Genomic DNA, 20,042 nt, shown 5'->3' with positions numbered 1-20,042 from the left:
CACGATGATAGTACATGTATGTGTTAACACACGATGATAGTACATGTATGTGTTAACACACGATGATAGTACATGTATGTGTTAACACACGATGATAGTACATGTATGTGTTAACACACGATGATAGTACATGTATGTGTTAACACACGATGATAGTACATGTATGTGTTAACACACGATGATAGTACATGTATGTGTTAACACACGATGATAGTACATGTATGTGTTAACACACGATGATAGTACATGTATGTGTTAACACACAATTACAGAACATGTATGTGTTAACACACGATGATAGTACATGTATGTGTTAACACACGATGATAGTACATGTATGTGTTAACACACGATGATAGTACATGTATGTGTTAACACACGATGATAGTACATGTATGTGTTAACACACGATGATAGTACATGTATGTGTTAACACACGATTATAGTACATGTATGTGTTAACACACGATGATAGTACATGTATGTGTTAACACACGATGATAGTACATGTATGTGTTACACACGATGATAGTACATGTATGTGTTAACACACGATGATAGTACATGTATGTGTTAACACACGATGATAGTACATGTATGTGTTAACACACGATGATAGTACATGTATGTGTTAACACACGATGATAGTACATGTATGTGTTAACACACGATGATAGTACATGTATGTGTTAACACACGATGATAGTACATGTATGTGTTAACACACGATGATAGTACATGTATGTGTTAACACACGATGATAGTACATGTATGTGTTAACACACGATGATAGTACATGTATGTGTTAACACACGGTTATAGTACATGTATGTGTTAACACACGATGATAGTACATGTATGTGTTAACACACGATGATAGTACATGTATGTGTTAACACAATGATAGTACATGTATGTGTTAACACACGGTTATAGTACATGTATGTGTTAACACACGATGATAGTACATGTATGTGTTAACACACAATTACAGAACATGTATGTGTTAACACACGATGATAGTACATGTATGTGTTAACACACGGTTATAGTACATGTATGTGTTAACACACGATGATAGTACATGTATGTGTTAACACACGATGATAGTACATGTATGTGTTAACACACGATGATAGTACATGTATGTGTTAACACACAATTACAGAACATGTATGTGTTAACACACAATGATAGTACATGTATGTGTTAACACACGATGATAGTACATGTATGTGTTAACACACGATGATAGTACATGTATGTGTTAACACACGATGATAGTACATGTATGTGTTAACACTCGGTTATAGTACATGTATGTGTTAACACACGATGATAGTACATGTATGTGTTAACACACGATGAGATGATAGTACATGTATGTGTTACACACGATGATAGTACATGTATGTGTTAACACACGATGATAGTACATGTATGTGTTAACACACGATGATAGTACATGTATGTGTTAACACTCGGTTATAGTACATGTATGTGTTAACACACGATGATAGTACATGTATGTGTTAACACACGATGATAGTACATGTATGTGTTTACACACGATGATAGTACATGTATGTGTTAACACACAATTACAGAACATGTATGTGTTAACACACGATGATAGTACATGTATGTGTTAACACACGATGATAGTACATGTATGTGTTAACACACGATGAGAGTACATGTATGTGTTAACACACGATGATAGTACATGTATGTGTTAACACACGGTGATAGTACATGTATGTGTTAACACACGGTTATAGTACATGTATGTGTTAACACACGATTATAGTACATGTATGTGTTAACACACGATGATAGTACATGTATGTGTTAACACACAATGATAGTACATGTATGTGTTAACACACGATTATAGTACATGTATGTGTTAACACACAATGATAGTACATGTATGTGTTAACACACGGTGATAGTACATGTATGTGTTAACACACGGTTATAGTACATGTATGTGTTAACACACGATTATAGTACATGTATGTGTTAACACACGATGATAGTACATGTATGTGTTAACACACGATGATAGTACATGTATGTGTTAACACATGATGATAGTACATGTATGTGTTAACACACGATGATAGTACATGTATGTGTTTACACACGATGATAGTACATGTATGTGTTAACACACGATGATAGTACAGTGCAACTTCCGAAAACCGAACCTTCTAAAAACCGAACACCTCTGAATACCGAACGAATTGACATTGTACGGAATTGGTCCTTCTTTATTATAGTATTAAAAAACTGCCAAATACCGATCCCTCTGAATTTCGAACACCGGACTGATTTTGCGTCTGGTTCCTGTTAAAATATACCAAAAATTACTTCTGAATACTGGCCTTACCTGAGCGATTATGACACGAGGTCAGGCCAGTCAACCGTGAAACAACAACTGTGACGGGTATTGTGTGAAGCCTTATTGTCTCGGGACCTACGTAGGTGATTTGTACAGGTATCCAATATATATATCCCAAGGGGGCATTATGACGGATGGCCTAGTGTATAATCAACACGACAATTATGAAACAATGTCACACTTCATTGAAGCGCATCAGTTCGTTAATCTTCTCAATGCAAGTAGAGCTAGAAGCCCTAGTTTCGCATTTAATTTAAATGAGGCCCAAAGGGGGTTGTTTTCGTAAATGAAGCCTCTGATGTTTTTTTAGACAACAGCGATGTCGGAAATACGACCAGTATCATCTGATCAATTGTAATTGATATTGAAACAAAACATCTTCACACCTTTTAATATTAGTCGATATGTAAAATATTCCATATTGGACTATCGGCCCCATCCACATGACGGAAGCTTCACCGGATGTAACAAAATGTAGGTTGATCGTAAAGTGTAGTTGTACATGTGAAAAAACTGTTTAAAACTATAGTTATAGTCATTTGCCTTTCTTATATATTCTGCAATATATACATTGATTAACTTTCATAATATGCATATTATTCAGACAAACCAAATATTGTCTACATGTATTATTATGTTCTAAAAAGATATATAAAATATTGTTTGCAGACAAATGGATTCTTTGGTGCGAAAGGTGTGTCTGGGGCAGTGCCTTTCGTTTATGTGCAGACTGCTAAGGAGTTTTACAACAGGATTTGTCAGGGCGACCAGAAATCACGAATACAGCTGCAGGAATACTTCCACGAGACTTGGTCTTTCCATGTGAAGGGCCTATGGTACTATCTCAGCCACTCCAACCTCCCTGCCATGACAATTATTGGCTCCAGCAACTTTGGTATGAATTCATTTTTAGCTCTCCTAGGAGAGTAGTAAATTCTTTTTAATCTTTTTTTCTTCTGTAGGACTGAAAGGATTTGGTCCAAACAGACCTAAGAAAGTGATTTTGTACTAAAACCCTGTAGAAGCGACAGGAGATGGGGATAAAAAGCACCCTGCAGTGTCGCCTTAGCGATGTTGCTATGCGATCGCTCCCACAGCAATCCCGCTATCACAACAATGTTGACCAATGGGAATTAGTGATACAAATTTTTAGCCCACCATCATCAAATGGTGGGCTATTCAAATCGCCCTGCGTTCGTGGTTCATGGTCTGTCTGTCCATCCGTTAACAATTCTTGTTATCACTATTTCTCAGAAAGTACTGAAGGGATCTTTCTCAAATTTTATATGTAGGTACCCCTTGGTCCCTTGTTATGCATATTGAATTTTGGGACTAGTCGGAAAACAACATGGCCGACAGGCAGCCATCTTGGATTTTGACCATTGAAGTTTGTTATCGCTATTTTCTCATAAAGTACTGAAGGGATCTTTCTCAAATTTCATATGTAGTTTGCCCTTGGTCCCTAGTTATGCATATTGCATTTTTGGACCAGTCGGAAAATAACATGGCCGACAGGCAGCCATCTTTGATTTTGACCATTGAAGTTGTTATCACTATTTCTCAGAAAGTATTGAAGGGATCTTTCTGAAATTTCATATATAGGTTCCCCTGGTTTGAAAAGTAATGGAGAGATGTTTTTCAGTTCACACAGATTAGTAAGAGGAAGGGAAAAATAGAGAGAAGATCAATGTGACATGGAACCTATAAAGATCATTCAATGGTGGGCGCCAAGTTCCTTCTGGGATCTCTTGTTTGTACTGACGTTTTTGACAGTAGCACTCTGGAAGATAGGTAGATTTTTAGTGCAGAGGATCAGTAGATTTTGTTGAGACATATTCATGTATAGACTATTCTGTATAATGCAAGTGTTTACTCTCCATATAACCAGCATATAGCAAACACAAGACAGATCCTGTGTACTTCCCCTTGCATTGCCATCAGACCTGTATGTGTTTAAGTAAAATTCAAATTCAATTAATTATTCATCTTGAGCATATACATCCCAGCAATATTACAATTTAAATACAAAATAAATCCAAGGTCCAATTTTTATGCACGTGATAGGTAAAGTACAATACTACTGAGTGCATTCTATAATCAAAGAAACACTCAGACTTTGTAATAATTCAAAAAATAATGTATAATAGAAAAATTATCAAACAATACTATCTGCCATTTAAAAAATCAAAATTAAAACTCTTTTAAAAAAAATATGCATGATATAAAAACTTACCCAAGATATTTACTTCTGTAATGTTTTCTGAAGTTAAGATGACTAATTAATAGGGGTTCCTACTATGATATGTTTTAATGTATTTGTTAAATTAGCTCACCTTGTCCAAAGGGCCATGTTGTTGGTCATCTATCGTCCGTCTATCAACAATGGAAGAAAAATCACTTCTTCATAATTACTGACTGGAATATGACCTAATAATACTGGAATATGACCTAATATTACTGGAATATGACCTAATATTACTGGAATACGACCTAATATTACTGGAATATAACCTAATATTACTGGAATACGACCTAATATTACTGGAATACGACCTAATTTTACTGGAATATGACCTAATATTACTGGAATATGACCTAATATTACTGGAATATGACCTAATATTACTGGAATATGACTTAATATTACTGGAATCATCTGTTAGTGGTAGGAATTTAAAAAGCCAGTAATTGTTTTTACTATTGATGTGTTGATTACTGGTAAATGTTTATACTATTGATATGTTGATTACTGGTAATTGTTTATACTATTGATATGGTGATTGCCGGTAATTAGTCCCCCACCGGAATCCGGGGGGGACTATAGGTTTGCGTTGTGTCCGTCCGTCTGTCCGTCCGTCCGTCTGTCCGTCCGTCCGTCTGTCTGTCCGTCCGTCCTTCCGAACACTATTTGTCCGGGCTCTATCTCCCATACTATAAGACACTGGAACTTCATACTTAGTGTGTGGGTTCCCTGTGGGAAGGCGGTGTGTCGCATACAAAAACCGGGTCACTGTGACCTATATTTTGACCTCTGACCTACATTAAAGAAAAAGCTTGTCCGGGCTCTATCTCCTACACTATAAAGCACTAGAACTTAATACTTAGTAGTATTGTTCTCTGTGGGAAGGCAGTGTGTCGCGTACAAAAACCGGGTCAATGTGACCTATATTTTGCTATTTTTTGACCTCTGACCTACATTAAAGTAAAAGTTTGTCCGGGCTCTATCTCCTACACTATAAAGGACTAGAACTTAATACTTGGTAGTATGGTTCCTTGTGGGAAGGCGGTGTGTCGCGTACAAAAACCGGGTCACTGTGACCTATATTTTGACCTCTGACCTACATTAAAGAAAAAGCTTGTCCGGGCTCTATCTCCTACACTATAAAGCACTAAAACTTAATACTTGGTAGTATGGTTCCCCGTGGGAAGGCGGTGTGTCGCGTACCAAAACCGGGTCACTGTGACCTATATTTTGACCTCTGACCTACATTAAAGAAAGAAAAATTTGTCCAGGTTCTATCTCCTACACTATTAAGGATTAGAACTTTATACTTGGTAGTATAGTTCCCTGTGGGAAGGCGGTGTGTCGCGTACCAAAACTGGGTCACTGTGACCTTTATTTTGCTATATTTTGACCTCTGACCTACATTTAAGTAAAAGCTTGTCCGGGCTCTATCTCCTACACTATTAAGGATTATAACTTTGTACTTGGTAGTATAGTTCCCTATGGGAAGGCGGTGTGTCGCGTAACAAAACCGGGTCACAGTGACCTATATTTTGACCTCTGACCTACGTTACACAAATACCTTGTCCGGGCTCTATCTCGGTGGGGGACTGTAATTCGTTGAATTATCTTGTTGTTTTTACTATTGATATGTTGATTACCGGTAACTGTTTTTACTATTGATATGTTGATTACCGGTAATTGTTTATACTATTGATATGTTGATTGCCAGTAATTGTTTTTACTATTGATATGGTGATTACCAGTAATTGTTTTTACTATTGATATGTTGATTACCAGTAATTGTTTTTACTATTGATATGGTGATTACCAGTAATTGTTTTTACTATTGATATGTTGATTACCGGTAATTGTTTTTACTATTGATATGTTGATTACCGGTAATTGTTTATACTATTGATATGTTGATTGCCAGTAATTGTTTTTACTATTGATATGGTGATTACCGGTAATTGTTTATACTATTGATATGGTGATTACCGGTAATTGTTTTTACTATTGATATGGTGATTACCGGTAATTGTTTATACTATTGATATGGTGATTACTGGTAATTGTTTATACTATTGATATGGTGATTACCGGTAATTGTTTATACTATTGATATGTTGATTACCGGTAATTGTTTATACTATTGATATGGTGATTACTGGTAATTGTTTATACTATTGATATGGTGATTACCGGTAATTGTTTATACTATTGATATGGTGATTACCGGTAATTGTTTATACTATTGATATGTTGATTACTGACAATTGTTTATACTATTGATATGTTGATTGCCAGTAATTGTTTTTACTATTGATATGTTGATTACCGGTAATTGTTTATACTATTGATATGGTGATTACCGGTAATTGTTTATACTAAATGATTTGTTGATTACCGGTAATTGTTTATACTATTGATATGTTGATTACCGGTAATTGTTTATACTATTGATATGGTGATTGCCGGTAATTGTTTATACTAAATGATTTGTTGATTACCGGTAATTGTTTATACTATTGATGTGGTGATTACCGGTAATTGTTGATAAACACTTATTGTTTTAACCATGATATGCTGATGGATTACCAGTAATTGAGAAAGTTACTTACAGGTCACAGATCGGTGTACCGAGACCTTGAATGCCAGGCTGTTGTAGTTACAGAAAACACTAACCTTCAGAATCAACTCAAAAAGGTACCTGTTTTGCTCTTAATTTCAATAACCTTTCACTATAGTGAATATCACAAAATGGATAAGTTAGGCAAGTTTTCTGTGTGTTATTTGTTTAAATTTGCGAGTTAAATTGGAAGTTTTATTAGTGTTTTGATATGGTTTCCTGGTCCCGGCCTATGTTTAGGATATGGTTTACTGGTCCAGGCCCATCTTGTTTAGATATGGTTTCCTGGTCCAGGCCCATGTTGTTTGGATATGGTTTACTGGTCCCGGCCCATGTTGTTTGGATATGGTTTACTGGTCCAGGCCCATGTTGTTTTGATATTGTTTCCTGGTCCCGGCCCATGTTGTTTGGGATATGGTTTACTGGTCCAGGACCATGTTGTTTGAGATATGGTTTCCTGGTCCAGGCCCATCTTGTTTGGGATATGGTTTCCTGGTCCCGGCCCATGTTGTTTGGATATGGTTTCCTGGTCCAGGGCCATGTTGTTTGAGATATGGTTTATTGGTCCAGGCCCATGTTGTTTAGATATGGTTTACTGGTCCAGGCCCATGTTGTTTTGATATGGTTTACTGGTCCAGGCCCATGTTGTTTTGATATTGTTTCCTGGTCCCGGCCCATGTTGTTTGGGATATGGTTTCCTGGTCCAGGCCCATCTTGTTTGGGATATGGTTTCCTGGTCCAGGCCCATGTTGTTTGGGATATGGTTTCCTGGTCCAGGCCCATGTTGTTTGAGATATGGTTTACTGGTCCAGGCCCATGTTGTTTGGATGTGGTTTACTGGTCCCGGCCCATGTTGTTTAAATATGGTTTCCTGGTCCCGGCCCATGTTGTTTGGGATATGGTTTCCTGGTCCAGGCCCATGTTGTTTGGGATATGGTTTCCTGGTCCAGGCCCATGTTGTTTGGATATGGTTTACTGGTCCAGGCCCATGTTGTTTATATATGGTTTCCTGGTCCCGGCCCATGTTGTTTGGATATGGTTTACTGGTCCAGGCCCATGTTGTTTGGATATGGTTTACTGGTCCCGGCCCATGTTGTTTGGATATGGTTTACTGGTCCCGGCCCATGTTGTTTTGATATTGTTTCCTGGTCCCGGCCCATGTTGTTTGGGATATGGTTTCCTGGTCCAGGCCCATCTTGTTTGGGATATGGTTTCCTGGTCCAGGCCCATGTTGTTTGAGATATGGTTTACTGGTCCAGGCCCATGTTGTTTGGATATGGTTTACTGGTCCAGGCCCATGTTGTTTAGATATGGTTTCCTGGTCCCGGCCCATGTTGTTTGGGATATGGTTTCCTGGTCCAGGCCCATCTTGTTTGGGATATGGTTTCCTGGTCCAGGCCCATGTTGTTTGGATATGGTTTACTGGTCCAGGCCCATGTTGTTTAGATATGGTTTCCTGGTCCAGGCCAATCTTGTTTGGGATATGGTTTACTGGTCCCGGCCCATGTTGTTTTGATATTGTTTCCTGGTCCCGGCCCATGTTGTTTGGGATATGGTTTCCTGGTCCAGGCCCATGTTGTTTGGATATGGTTTACTGGTCCCGGCCCATGTTGTTTTGATATTGTTTCCTGGTCCCGGCCCATGTTGTTTGGGATATGGTTTCCTGGTCCAGGCCCATGTTGTTTGAGATATGGTTTACTGGTCCAGGCCCATGTTGTTTGGATATGGTTTACTGGTCCAGGCCCATGTTGTTTAGATATGGTTTCCTGGTCCCGGCCCATGTTGTTTGGGATATGGTTTCCTGGTCCAGGCCCATCTTGTTTGGGATATGGTTTCCTGGTCCAGGCCCATGTTGTTTGGATATGGTTTACTGGTCCAGGCCCATGTTGTTTAGATATGGTTTCCTGGTCCAGGCCAATCTTGTTTGGGATATGGTTTACTGGTCCCGGCCCATGTTGTTTTGATATTGTTTCCTGGTCCCGGCCCATGTTGTTTGGGATATGGTTTCCTGGTCCAGGCCCATGTTGTTTGATTATGGTTTACTGGTCCAGGCCCATGTTGTTTTGATATTGTTTCCTGGTCCAGGCCCATGTTGTTTGGGATATGGTTTCCTGGTCCCGGCCCATGTTGTTTGGATATGGTTTCCTGGTCCCGGCCCATGTTGTTTAGATATGGTTTACTGGTCCAGGCCCATGTTGTTTAGATATGGTTTACTGGTCCCGGCCCATGTTGTTTGGATATGGTTTACTGGTCCAGGCCCATGTTGTTTGGATATGGTTTCCTGGTCCCGGCCCATGTTGTTTAGATATGGTTTACTGGTCCAGGCCCATGTTGTTTGGATATGGTTTCCTGGTCCCGGCCCATGTTGTTTAGATATTGTTTCCTGGTCCCGGCCCATGTTGTTTGGGATATGGTTTACTGGTCCCGGCCCATGTTGTTTAGATATGGTTTACTGGTCCAGGCCCATGTTGTTTGGGATATGGTTTACTGGTCCAGGCCCATGTTGTTTGGATATGGTTTCCTGGTCCAGGCCTTTGTTGTTTAGATATGGTTTACTGGTCCAGGCCCATGTTGTTTGGATATGGTTTCCTGCTGTTGACCCAGGCAGATTATGTACAGTATGCATTTTCAAACACACACCTGTTATTTAATATACATTAGTTAGTAGTTGTGCTTTTGAAGATTTGCATATTGATGTTTAATTTTTGGATGTCCATAAAAGAAAAAGTATAAAATATCAGTATATGTGTAATTAAAATAGCTGTATATATTCTTACAATGGCCTTTAAGTGATTAAAGTAGATTTGTATTCACACAATATACTAGTTAATATATATATTCACACGTATATGTAATTACCTTTGTATACAGGAGCATGAGGATTTATACCAGAGGTCATCTACTATTACTGCCGACACATTCCAGCAACAGAATCGTTATGTACCGCTGTGGGTGAAATTTGTCACAAGGACTTGCCGTACCTTTTTTTAAACATGATGTGGAGCTAGTAATGTATATATTTTAATGTCCTAATTATTTGTTTCCTGATTTTGGATTCACTGGGTGTCTCGTACATGTCTTCAGTCTGGTAATATAATACTGATGTGAACTAAAAAAGTTCATAACATGATAATAAATTTTCCATTGTTTGTATGCAGAATGCGGCTTTCTGATTGGTCGAGATTTTTTTTCATACCTCTGCACATTGATTTTCGAAATAGAATCCCATATAAGATCAGTTAAATTGTAAATAAAACATGTTCTAATTTTGAAAATCAATTTTAAAAATGAATTATAAGCGTTGATGTCAATTTTTTTTAGTTTCATAGGGGTATGGAAAAAAATTGTTTGCCAACTTTTGTAAAGATCTGCTACGCGGATTCGTACAGATTGCAAAATTTGCAAAAATACAAAGGATTTTAACATAGAACTATTAATTTTTTAAAATTTAAGTTTAAAATTAATTATAAGCGTTGATGTCAATTATTTTTTAGTTTCATAGGGATATGGAAAAAATTTTGTTCGCCTACTTTTGTTAAGATCTGCTACGCAAATTCGTACAGATTGCAAAATTTGCAAAAATACAAAGGATTTTAACAAAGAACTATTCAAAGGTAATTGAACTTTTTCACATTTAAACCCATAGATATTTATATTCACTACCAGATAAAGAGTTAATGCTCATTTCTCAAATGAACTACTAACTGTACTATATGGATGTACATTCATTACTATCAGTGGTGTTAAGAGGTTCATTACTGATATACACTGTGTGGGAACCATGTGGTATTGTACATGCCAAGAAAATGTCCAAATGTCTTACTGTAACAGTACTGGGCTAAACACCAGTGGCCAGGTAGCTGGTTAGAGTGTCTGTTACGAGAACACTAGTGGCCAGGTAGCTGGTTAGAGTGTCTGTTACGAGAACACCAGTGGCCAGGTATCTGGTTAGGGTGTGTGACGAGAACACCAGTGGCCAGGTAGCTGGTTAGAGTGTCTGTTACGAGAACACCAGTGGCCAGGTAGCTGGTTAGAGTGTGTTACGAGAACACCAGTGGCCAGGTTGCTGGTTAGAGTGTGTTACGAGAACACCAGTGGCCAGGTAGCTTGTTAGAGTGTGTTACGAGAACACCAGTGGCCAGGTAGCTGGTTAGAGTGTCCGTTACGAGAACACCAGTGGCCAGGTAGCTGGTTAGAGTCTGTTACGAGAGCACCAGTGGCCAGGTAGCTGGTTAGAGCTTGTTATGAGAACACCAGTGGCCAGGTAGCTGGTTAGAGTGTCTGTTACGAGAACACTAGTGGCCAGGTAGCTGGTTAGAGTCTGTTATGAGAACACCAGTGCGCAGGTAGCAGGTTAGAGTCTGTTATGAGAACACCAGTGGCCAGGTAGCAGGTTAGAGTCTGTTACGAGAACACCAGTGGCCAGGTAGCTGGTTAGAGTGTGTTACGAGAACACCAGTGGCCAGGTAGCAGGTTAGAGTGTCTGTTATGAGAACACCAGTGGCCAGGTAGTTGGTTAGAGTGTGTTATGAGAACACCAGTGGCCAGGTAGCAGGTTAGAGTCTGTTATGAGAACACCAGTGGCCAGGTAGCAGGTTAGAGTGTCTGTTACAGGAACACCAGTGGCCAGGTAGCTTGTTAGAGTGTCTGTTATGAGAACACCAGTGGCCAGGTAGCAGGTTAGAGTCTGTTATGAGAACACCAGTGGCCAGGTAGCTGGTTAGAGTCTGTTATGAGAACACCAGTGGCCAGCTAGCAGGTTAGAGTCTGTTACGAGAACACCAGTGGCCAGGTAGTTGGTTAGAGTGTGTTATGAGAACACCAGTGGCCAGGTAGCTTGTTAGAGTGTCTGTTACGAGAACACCAGTGGCCAGGTAGCTGGTTAGAGTGTGTTACGAGAACACCAGTGGCCAGGTAGCAGGTTAGAGTGTCTGTTATGAGAACACCAGTGGCCAGGTAGCTGGTTAGAGTGTGTTACGAGAACACCAGTGGCCAGGTAGCAGGTTAGAGTGTCTGTTAGGAGAACACCAGTGGCCAGGTAGCTGGTTAGAGTGTCTGTTATGAGAACACCTGTGGCCAGGTAGCAGGTTAGAGTGTCTGTTACGAGAACACCAGTGGCCAGGTAGCTGGTTAGAGTGTGTTACGAGAACACCAGTGGCCAGGTAGCAGGTTGTGTACAAGATATCCAATGAACTTATGGACATAACATCACAGCAGTGGACAGATTTAGTTTACACCATAATATCACATATCAAATCAAATTCTTCTCTTTATTTTATTAAAGAGCCCCTGCCCACTTTGCTTTTATTTTCTACCATATAGGACATATCATTGCAGATTGAAAAAAATAGATTTAATGAAGGCAGCCTTATATAACATTGTCTGGAAAAAGTGTGAATAATATGATAGCTTGTTTTTAGGAATTAATTTCATTATTAAGCCATTACATGAGGTAGGATAGTATATCTACCCTATAATTCATGTATAATGGACCATTCAGGAGGAAATGATGATATTATTAGAGAAAGTAAGGGAAGTCCTTGTGGCAGCTGAGACAGTAAAGAAGATCCTTATGGGTTTGAGAGTAAGAGAACTCCTTGTTGGTGAGACAGTAAGGGAACTCCTTGTTGGTGAGACAGTAAGAGAACTCCTTGTTGGTGAGACAGTAAGGGAACTCCTTGTGGTTGAGACAGTAAGGGAACTCCTTGTTGGTGAGACAGTAAGGGAACTCCTTGTGGTTGAGACAGTAAGGGAACTCCTTGTTGGTGAGACAGTAAGAGAACTCCTTGTGGGTGAGACAGTAAATTAACTCCTTGTTGGTGAGACAGTAAGGGAACTCCTTGTTGGTGAGACAGTAAGATAACTCCTTGTTGGTGAGACAGTAAGGGAACTCCTTGTTGGTGAGACAGTAGGGAACTCCTTGTGGTTGAGACAGTAAGATAACTCCTTGTGGGTGAGACAGTAAGAGAACTCCTTGTTGGTGAGACAGTAAGGGAACTCCGTGTTGGTGAGACAGTAAGGGAACACCTTGTTGGTGAGACTGTAGGGAACTCCTTGTGGGTGAGACAGTAAGGGAACTCCTTGTTGGTGAGACTGTAGGGAACTCCTTGTGGGTGAGACAGTAAGGGAACTCCTTGTGGGTGAGACTGTAGGGAACTCCTTGTTGGTGAGACAGTTAGGGAACTCCTTGTGGGTGAGACAGTAAGGGAACTCCTTGTGGGTGAGACAGTAGGGAACTCCTTGTGGGTGAGACAGTAAGGGAACTCCTTGTTGGTGCGACTGTAGGGAGGTCCTTGTGGGTGAGACAGTAAGGGAACTCCTTGTGGGTGAGACAGTAAGGGAACTCCTTGTTGGTGCGACTCTAGGAAGGTCCTTGTGGGTGAGACTGTAGGGAGGTCCTTGTGCGTGAGACTGTAGGAAGGTCCTTGTGGGTGAGACTGTAGGGACGTCCTTGTGGGTGAGACTGTAGGAAGGTCCTTGTGGGTGAGACTGTAGGGAGGTCCTTGTGGGTGAGACTGTAGGGAGGTCCTTGTGGGTGAGACTGTAGGAAGGTCCTTGTGGGTGAGACTGTAGGGAGGTCCTTGTGGGTGAGACTGTAGGGAGTTCCTTGTGGGTGAGACTGTAGGGAGGCCCTTTTGGGTGAGACAGTAAGGGAACTCCTTGTGGGTGAGACTGTAGGGAGGTCCTTGTGGGTGAGACTGTAGGAAGGTCCTTGTGGGTGAGACTGTAGGAAGGTCCTTGTGGGTGAGACTGTAGGGAGGTCCCTGTGGGTGAGACTGTAGGGAGGTCCCTGTGGGTGAGACTGTAGGAAGGTCCTTGTGGGTGAGACTGTAGGGAGGTCCCTGTGGGTGAGACTGTAGGGAGGTCCTTGTGGGTGAGACAGTAGGGAACTCCTTGTGGGTGAGACAGTTAGGGAGGTCCTTGTGGGTGAGACTGTAGGGAGGTCCTTGTGGGTGAGACTGTAGGGAGGTCCTTGTGGGTGAGACTGTAGGGAGGTCCTTGTGGGTGAGACTGTAGGGAGGTCCTTGTGGGTGAGACTGTAGGGAGGTCCTTGTGGGTGAGACTGTAGGGAGGTCCTTGTGGGTGAGACTGTAGGGAGGTCCTTGTGGGTGAGACTGTAGGAAGGTCCTTGTGGGTGAGACTGTAGGAGGTCCTTGTGGGTGAGACTGTAGGGAAGGTCCTTGTGGGGTGAGACTGTAGGGAGTCCCTGTGGGTGAGACTAGTAAGGGAGGTCCTTGTGGGTGAGACTGTAGGAAGGTCCTTGTGGGTGAGACTGTAGGAGGTCCCTTTGGGTGAGACTGTAGGGAGGTCCTTGTGGGTGAGACTGTAGGGAGGTCCTTGTGGGTGAGACTGTAGGAGGTCCTTGTGGGTGAGACTGTAGGAGGTCCTTGTGGGTGAGACTGTAGGGAGGTCCTGTGGGTGAGACTGTAGGAAGGTCCTTGTGGGTGAGACTGTAGGGAGGTCCATTGTGGGTGAGACTGTAGGAAGGTCCTGTGGGTGAGACTGTAGGAGGTCCTTTTGGGTGAGAATGTAGGGAGGTCCTTTTCGGTTGAGACTGTAGGTAGGTCCTTGTGGGTGAGCTGTAGGGAGGTCCTTGTGGGTGAGATGAGGGAGGTCCTGTGGGTGAGACTGTAGGGAGGTCCTTGTGGGTTGAGACTGTAGGGAGGTCCTTGTGGGTGAGACTGTAGGGAGGTTCCTTGTGGGTGAGACTGTGGAAGGTACCTTGTGGGTGAGACTGTAGGGAGGTCCTTGTGGGTGAGATGTAGGGAGGTCCTTGTGGGTGAGACTGTAGGAAGGTCCTTGTGCGGTGAGACTGTTAGGGAAGGTCCTGTGGTGAGACTGTAGGGAGGTCCTTGTGGGTGAGACTGTAGGGAGGTCCTTGTGGGTGAGACTGTAGGAAGGTCCTTGTGGGTGAGACTGTAGGGAGGTCCCTGTGGGTGAGACTGTAGGGAGGTCCTTGTGGGTGAGACTAGGGAAGATACCTGTGGGTGAGACTGTAGGGAGGTCCTTGTGGGTGAGACTGTAGGGAGGTCCTTGTGGGTGAGACTGTAGGAAGGTCCTTGTGGGTGAGACTGTAGGGAGGTCCTTGTGGGTGAGACTGTAGGAAGGTCCTTGTGGGTGAGACTGTAGGGAGGTCCTTGTGGGTGAGACTGTAGGGAGGTCCTTGTGGGTGAGACTGTAGGAAGGTCCTTGTGGGTGAGACTGTAGGGAGGTCCTTGTGGGTGAGACTGTAGGGAGGTCCTTGTGGGTGAGACTGTAGGAAGGTCCTTGTGGGTGAGACTGTAGGGAGGTCCTTGTGGGTGAGACTGTAGGGAGGTCCTTGTGGGTGAGACTGTAGGGAGGTCCTTGTGGGTGAGACTGTAGGGAGGTCCTTGTGGGTGAGACTGTAGGAAGGTCCTTGTGGGTGAGACTGTAGGGAAGGTCCTTGTGGGTGAGACTGTAGGGAGGTCCTTGTGGGTGAGACTGTAGGGAGGTCCTTGTTGGTGAGACTGTAGGGAGGTCCTTGTGGGTGAGACTGTAGGGAGGTCCTTGTGGGTGAGACTGTAGGGAGGTCCTTTTCGGTGAGACTGTAGGGAGGTCCTTTTGGGTGAGACTGTAGGGAGGTCCTTTTGGATGAGACAAGGAGGATACCTGTGGGTGAGACTGTTAGAGAAATCCTTGTAGCTGAGATAAAAAGGGAAATATTTGTGGGTGAGACATAAAGAGATTTCCATGCTGGTGAGAAGGTAAAAGAAATGATTGTTGGTGAGAAAGTGAGGGAAATCATTGTGGTTGAGACAGTAAAGGAAATGATTGTAGGTGAGAAAGTGAGGGAAATCGTTGTGGTTGAGACAGTAAAGGAAATGATTGTAGGTGAGAAAGTGAGGGAAATCATTGTAGGTGAGACAGTAAGGGAAATCATTGTTGGTGAGAAAGTGAGGGAAATGATTGTTGGTGAGAAAGTGAGAGAAATCATTGGGGGTGAGACAGTATAGGAAATGATTGTTGGTGAGAAAGTGAGGGAAATGATTGTGGTTGAGACAGTAAAGGAAATGATTGTAGGTGAGACAGTAAAGGAAATGATTGTAGGTGAGACAGTATGGAAAATCATTGTTGGTGAGACAGTAAGGGAAATGGTCAAATCCTGGTGAGAATGTTAGGGAGACTGATAATTCAGTACTTTTAAGGATTTTCGTCATTGTTTATCTAATTACTTCAGGTTGTAGTAAATGTTTATATGGTATGTTGATAACAGTTTCTCATTCTTATTTCTTTTATGTAAATATGTGTTTATGACTCATTTCCTCTGTTTTTATGTTGTATATACTGTAGTTACTAATTTATTTATTTCATTCACATTTTTATTAGTTGTTGCTGATGTATTTGTCTGAAGCTATTTCCTTCAAAACTTGAGATAGGTTACACAAACTTGTAAAGAAAATATTCATATCTTTGATACTCTGACCTCAATATTTTGTATGATGTCAATATGAAATTGAACGCTGCAAAAAGCCAATATCAGAAATTGGCATAGTTTCTGTCCAAGCATTTTGCTTTCCTGTGTATATAAGCAAGATGTTATCCAAGTAATATGAGATTTATTGATAAAATACACCATTTATTTGATTTTTAGCTCACCTTGAACGAAGGTCTGGTGAGCTTATGTCATGGAGCGGCATCCGTCACCCGTCGTCTGTCGTCCGTCAACATTTGCTTCAAATTGCTACTAGTTAAAAAGTTCTTATTGGATTTTGACCAAATTTGGTCAGAAACATCCTTGGCAGAAATGGATCAGATTTGCATAAATGGTGACTGACCCCCGAGGGGCTGGAAAGGCGGGGCCCAATAGGGGAAATTGAGGCAATTCCTTTAAATCGCTTCTAGTCATAAAGTTATCAATGGATTTGAACCCAATTTGGTCAGGAACATCCTTGGGTGAGGGGAACAGATTTTGCATAAGTGGTGACTCTGACTCTCAAGGGGCCAAAGGGGCGGGGCCCTATAGGGGAATTAGAGGCAATGTCTTTAAATCGCTACTAGTCATAATGTTATGAATGGATTTGATCCCAATTTACTCAAAAACATCCTTGGCTAAGCAATGGATATCTCTCATATTTGCCTGGTAGCACCTTTTTTTTTTTTCTTTTTTTTTTATTGCACTCAGAAATGATCTGATTGTCAGCTCTATTATATGGGTACAAAGCGACATACAAATAATATATGTAATATTTCTGTGCTATTGTTAATTTATTCAATTATGTTTTATTTAACATTATTATATAAAGACAGAAAGATAATAGAGAGGGGAGAGAGACGAATATGGAGGGGGAGATAGACTCTGGAGGGGGAGAGAGACGTGGGGGAGGAGGAGGAGAGAGAAAAAAAACGAGAGGCAGAGAGCTGAGGAGGTAGAGATTGAGAGGAGAGCGAAAGAATGTGTGTTGAGTTGAATAGAGGAGAGAGAGTGTCTTGTGACAAATACAAATATATGTCAGAAATGGAAATAATTTGAATATATGATACATGGTAAGGATAGGAGAATAGCTTAAAATATAAGGAGTAGGAAATATTCAAGGTAGATAGCTAAAGAGAAATATATAACCTTTCTTCCAGAACATTCTTTCAAAACTCTTTGTTCTTTCATTCTTTTTATTTGTTTATGCATGTAAGTCACGCTCAATCTTAGTCCTAACTCATCTTTGTAATATCACATACAAACGATTGAAAAAGGTATGTTACGATTAAAAGTTCAAAGGACCTAAATATCTGAATATTTTATTTGTATAATTTTCTTGTGTTGTTATATGTTTTTGAGATAATAATTATTCCATGTCGCATTTGTTCATATCTGCTGAAGTGCCTGGTAGCACCTACTTGCGGAAGGAATTCAAAATTGTACAAATGGTGGGGATGAGGGGCGGGCCAAAAGGAGTCAGTTTTGCGGAATTGATATAAACGACTTCTGCTTTGTAACTAAGCAATGCATATCACTCATATTTGCCTGGTAGCATCACTAGAGGGTGGGGATTCAAAATTGTACAAATGATGGGGCTGACCCCCTGGGGCCTGAGGGGCGGGGCCAAATGTGGTCAATCCGGCTATATTGATATAAACCACTTCTTCTCTGAAACCGAGCAATGGATATCGCTCATATTTGCCTGGTAGCATCACTATGTGGTAGGGATTCAAAATTGTACAAGTTATTGGGCTGAGGGGCGGGGCCAAATGTGGTAAATCCAGCTATATTGATATAAACGACTTCTTCCTTGAAACCAAGCAATGAATATCACTCATATTTGCCTGGTAGCATCACTATGTGGTGGGGATTCAAAATTGTACAAATGATTGGGCTGAGGGGCGGGGCCAAAAGGGATCATTTTGGCTAAATTGACATTTTTAGAATTACAATAAAACCAATGTTCATGTACCCATATAAAATGCTTATGATATATTGACAAATGCTTATGATATATTGACATAGCAATACCAGTGACAAATATACTTAAGCATAGTTCTTGTTTCATATCTCATGAAACCAGGTGAGCGATACAGGCCCTCTAGGCCTCTTGTATATAAGTGAGGCTGGGTGTGACTCAAGGGGCCAGAGTGACAGGCCCCAAATGGGGAACTTTGGTGAATTACTGCTTTAAAAACCTTTCTCCTCTCCTCTTTAACCCTTGGGTGGATTACATCTAAATTGGTTTGAAAATGAATGGGGGGGGGGGGGGGAATCAATTTTGATATAAATGAGCCTGGTGTGGCCCCTAGGGACAGAGGTAGTGGGGCCCAAAAAGGGGAACTTTGCATTAAAACCCTACTCCTCCTTAATCCTTCGGTGGATAACATCCTAATTTGGTTTGAATCATTGGGAAATGGTAACCATATTTTATATAAATTAGGCTAGTGTGACCTCTGGGGACAGAGGGACGAGGCCCCAAAAGGGCAATGGGAATGTAGCCAAAATTTTGTTTTATAACGCTACTTCTTATTGGATTACAAGCAAATTTGGTTTGAAACCCAATTTGGTAAAAAAAATCCTTGAGGGACGGGGATGAGATTTTGAATAAACGGTGACTCTGATCACAAAGGGCCAGAGGGGTGGGGCTAATAGGGGAAATAGAGGTAATTCCTTTAAATCGCTACTAGTCATAAAGTTTTGAATGGATTTAAACCCAATTTGGTCAGAAGCATCCTTGGAGAAAGGGGAACAGATTTTGCATCAATGGTTGCTGTGACCCTCCATCCCATAACCATGTATAGCATTGCTTGATGTTAAGGGATAAACACAATTTGAATGTAAAATTGGCCCAATGGTTTTTCCCCACCCTAAGGGTCTTAGTTTATTTAAACACAATCATGTTGTAAAAACAATCATTTTCACACTCTAAGAGAGTCTGGACTTTGTGAATTCTTTAAAGCAGTTGGGATCCCCACACTATAACCATATACAGCATTGTTCGAGATTGACAAATAAAGGTACGCATTAATGAATTGAACATTCACATTATTTTGACGTTTGGTCAAATCCAACCAGGTGGGCGATACAGGCCCCATGGGCCTCTTGTTATATAAACAGCTGGTCTGGTACCTCAGGGTCCTGAATATTTGTTTTTTTCTAGAAATGAAAGGATAAGATTTGGTCTTGAGCATCCTTGGGTGAATGGGGACTGATTTGGTAAAAATGTGGGGTCTGGATTTGGATTATTGGGAGTCACAATGTTGGATAAATGGATGGTCTAAGTGTCTCCCCTGGAAGTGGAGGAGTATGGCCTAGAAGGGTAAAAGAGAAATTTCCTTGG

At 41.2% G+C, this 20,042-nt stretch overlaps 2 protein-coding genes across 4 annotated transcripts in view; one reads left to right on the top strand and one right to left on the bottom strand.

Annotated features, from left to right (window-relative positions):
• Positions 1–12,860, top strand: part of LOC117321734 (CDP-diacylglycerol--glycerol-3-phosphate 3-phosphatidyltransferase, mitochondrial-like) — a 53,451-nt gene extending 40,591 nt beyond the window's left edge. Inside the window, exons 7-10 of one of the 3 annotated variants that reach the window (XR_004531404.1) lie at positions 3,077–3,302; positions 7,258–7,340; positions 10,135–12,177; positions 12,426–12,860. Coding sequence is in view for 1 of the 3 variants with exons in the window: in XM_033876256.1 (XP_033732147.1) it covers positions 3,077–3,302; positions 7,258–7,340; positions 10,135–10,254 (429 nt within the window). In the remaining 2 variants the exon portion in view is untranslated. Of the gene's footprint in view, positions 1–3,076; positions 3,303–7,257; positions 7,341–10,134 lie in introns of all 3 variants that reach the window. The other 2 variants (XR_004531403.1, XM_033876256.1) reach the window with 2 other exon arrangements.
• LOC117339773 (uncharacterized protein DKFZp434B061-like) lies at positions 12,782–14,730 on the bottom strand. Its single transcript, XM_033901489.1, has 3 exons — positions 14,512–14,730; positions 13,475–14,378; positions 12,782–13,182 (listed from the first exon to the last, which is right to left on the bottom strand). Exons 1-3 carry the CDS (start codon positions 14,728–14,730, stop codon positions 12,782–12,784), a joined length of 1,524 nt encoding a protein of 507 aa, XP_033757380.1.
• Between the last annotated feature and the right edge of the window lie 5,312 nt (positions 14,731–20,042).

Source organism: Pecten maximus, chromosome 1 (assembly GCF_902652985.1).
Source record: "Pecten maximus chromosome 1, xPecMax1.1, whole genome shotgun sequence".
NCBI lineage: Eukaryota > Metazoa > Mollusca > Bivalvia > Pectinida > Pectinidae > Pecten > Pecten maximus.
Note: the sequence above shows the minus strand (reverse complement) of the source record. Positions and strands in the feature narration are given on the sequence as shown.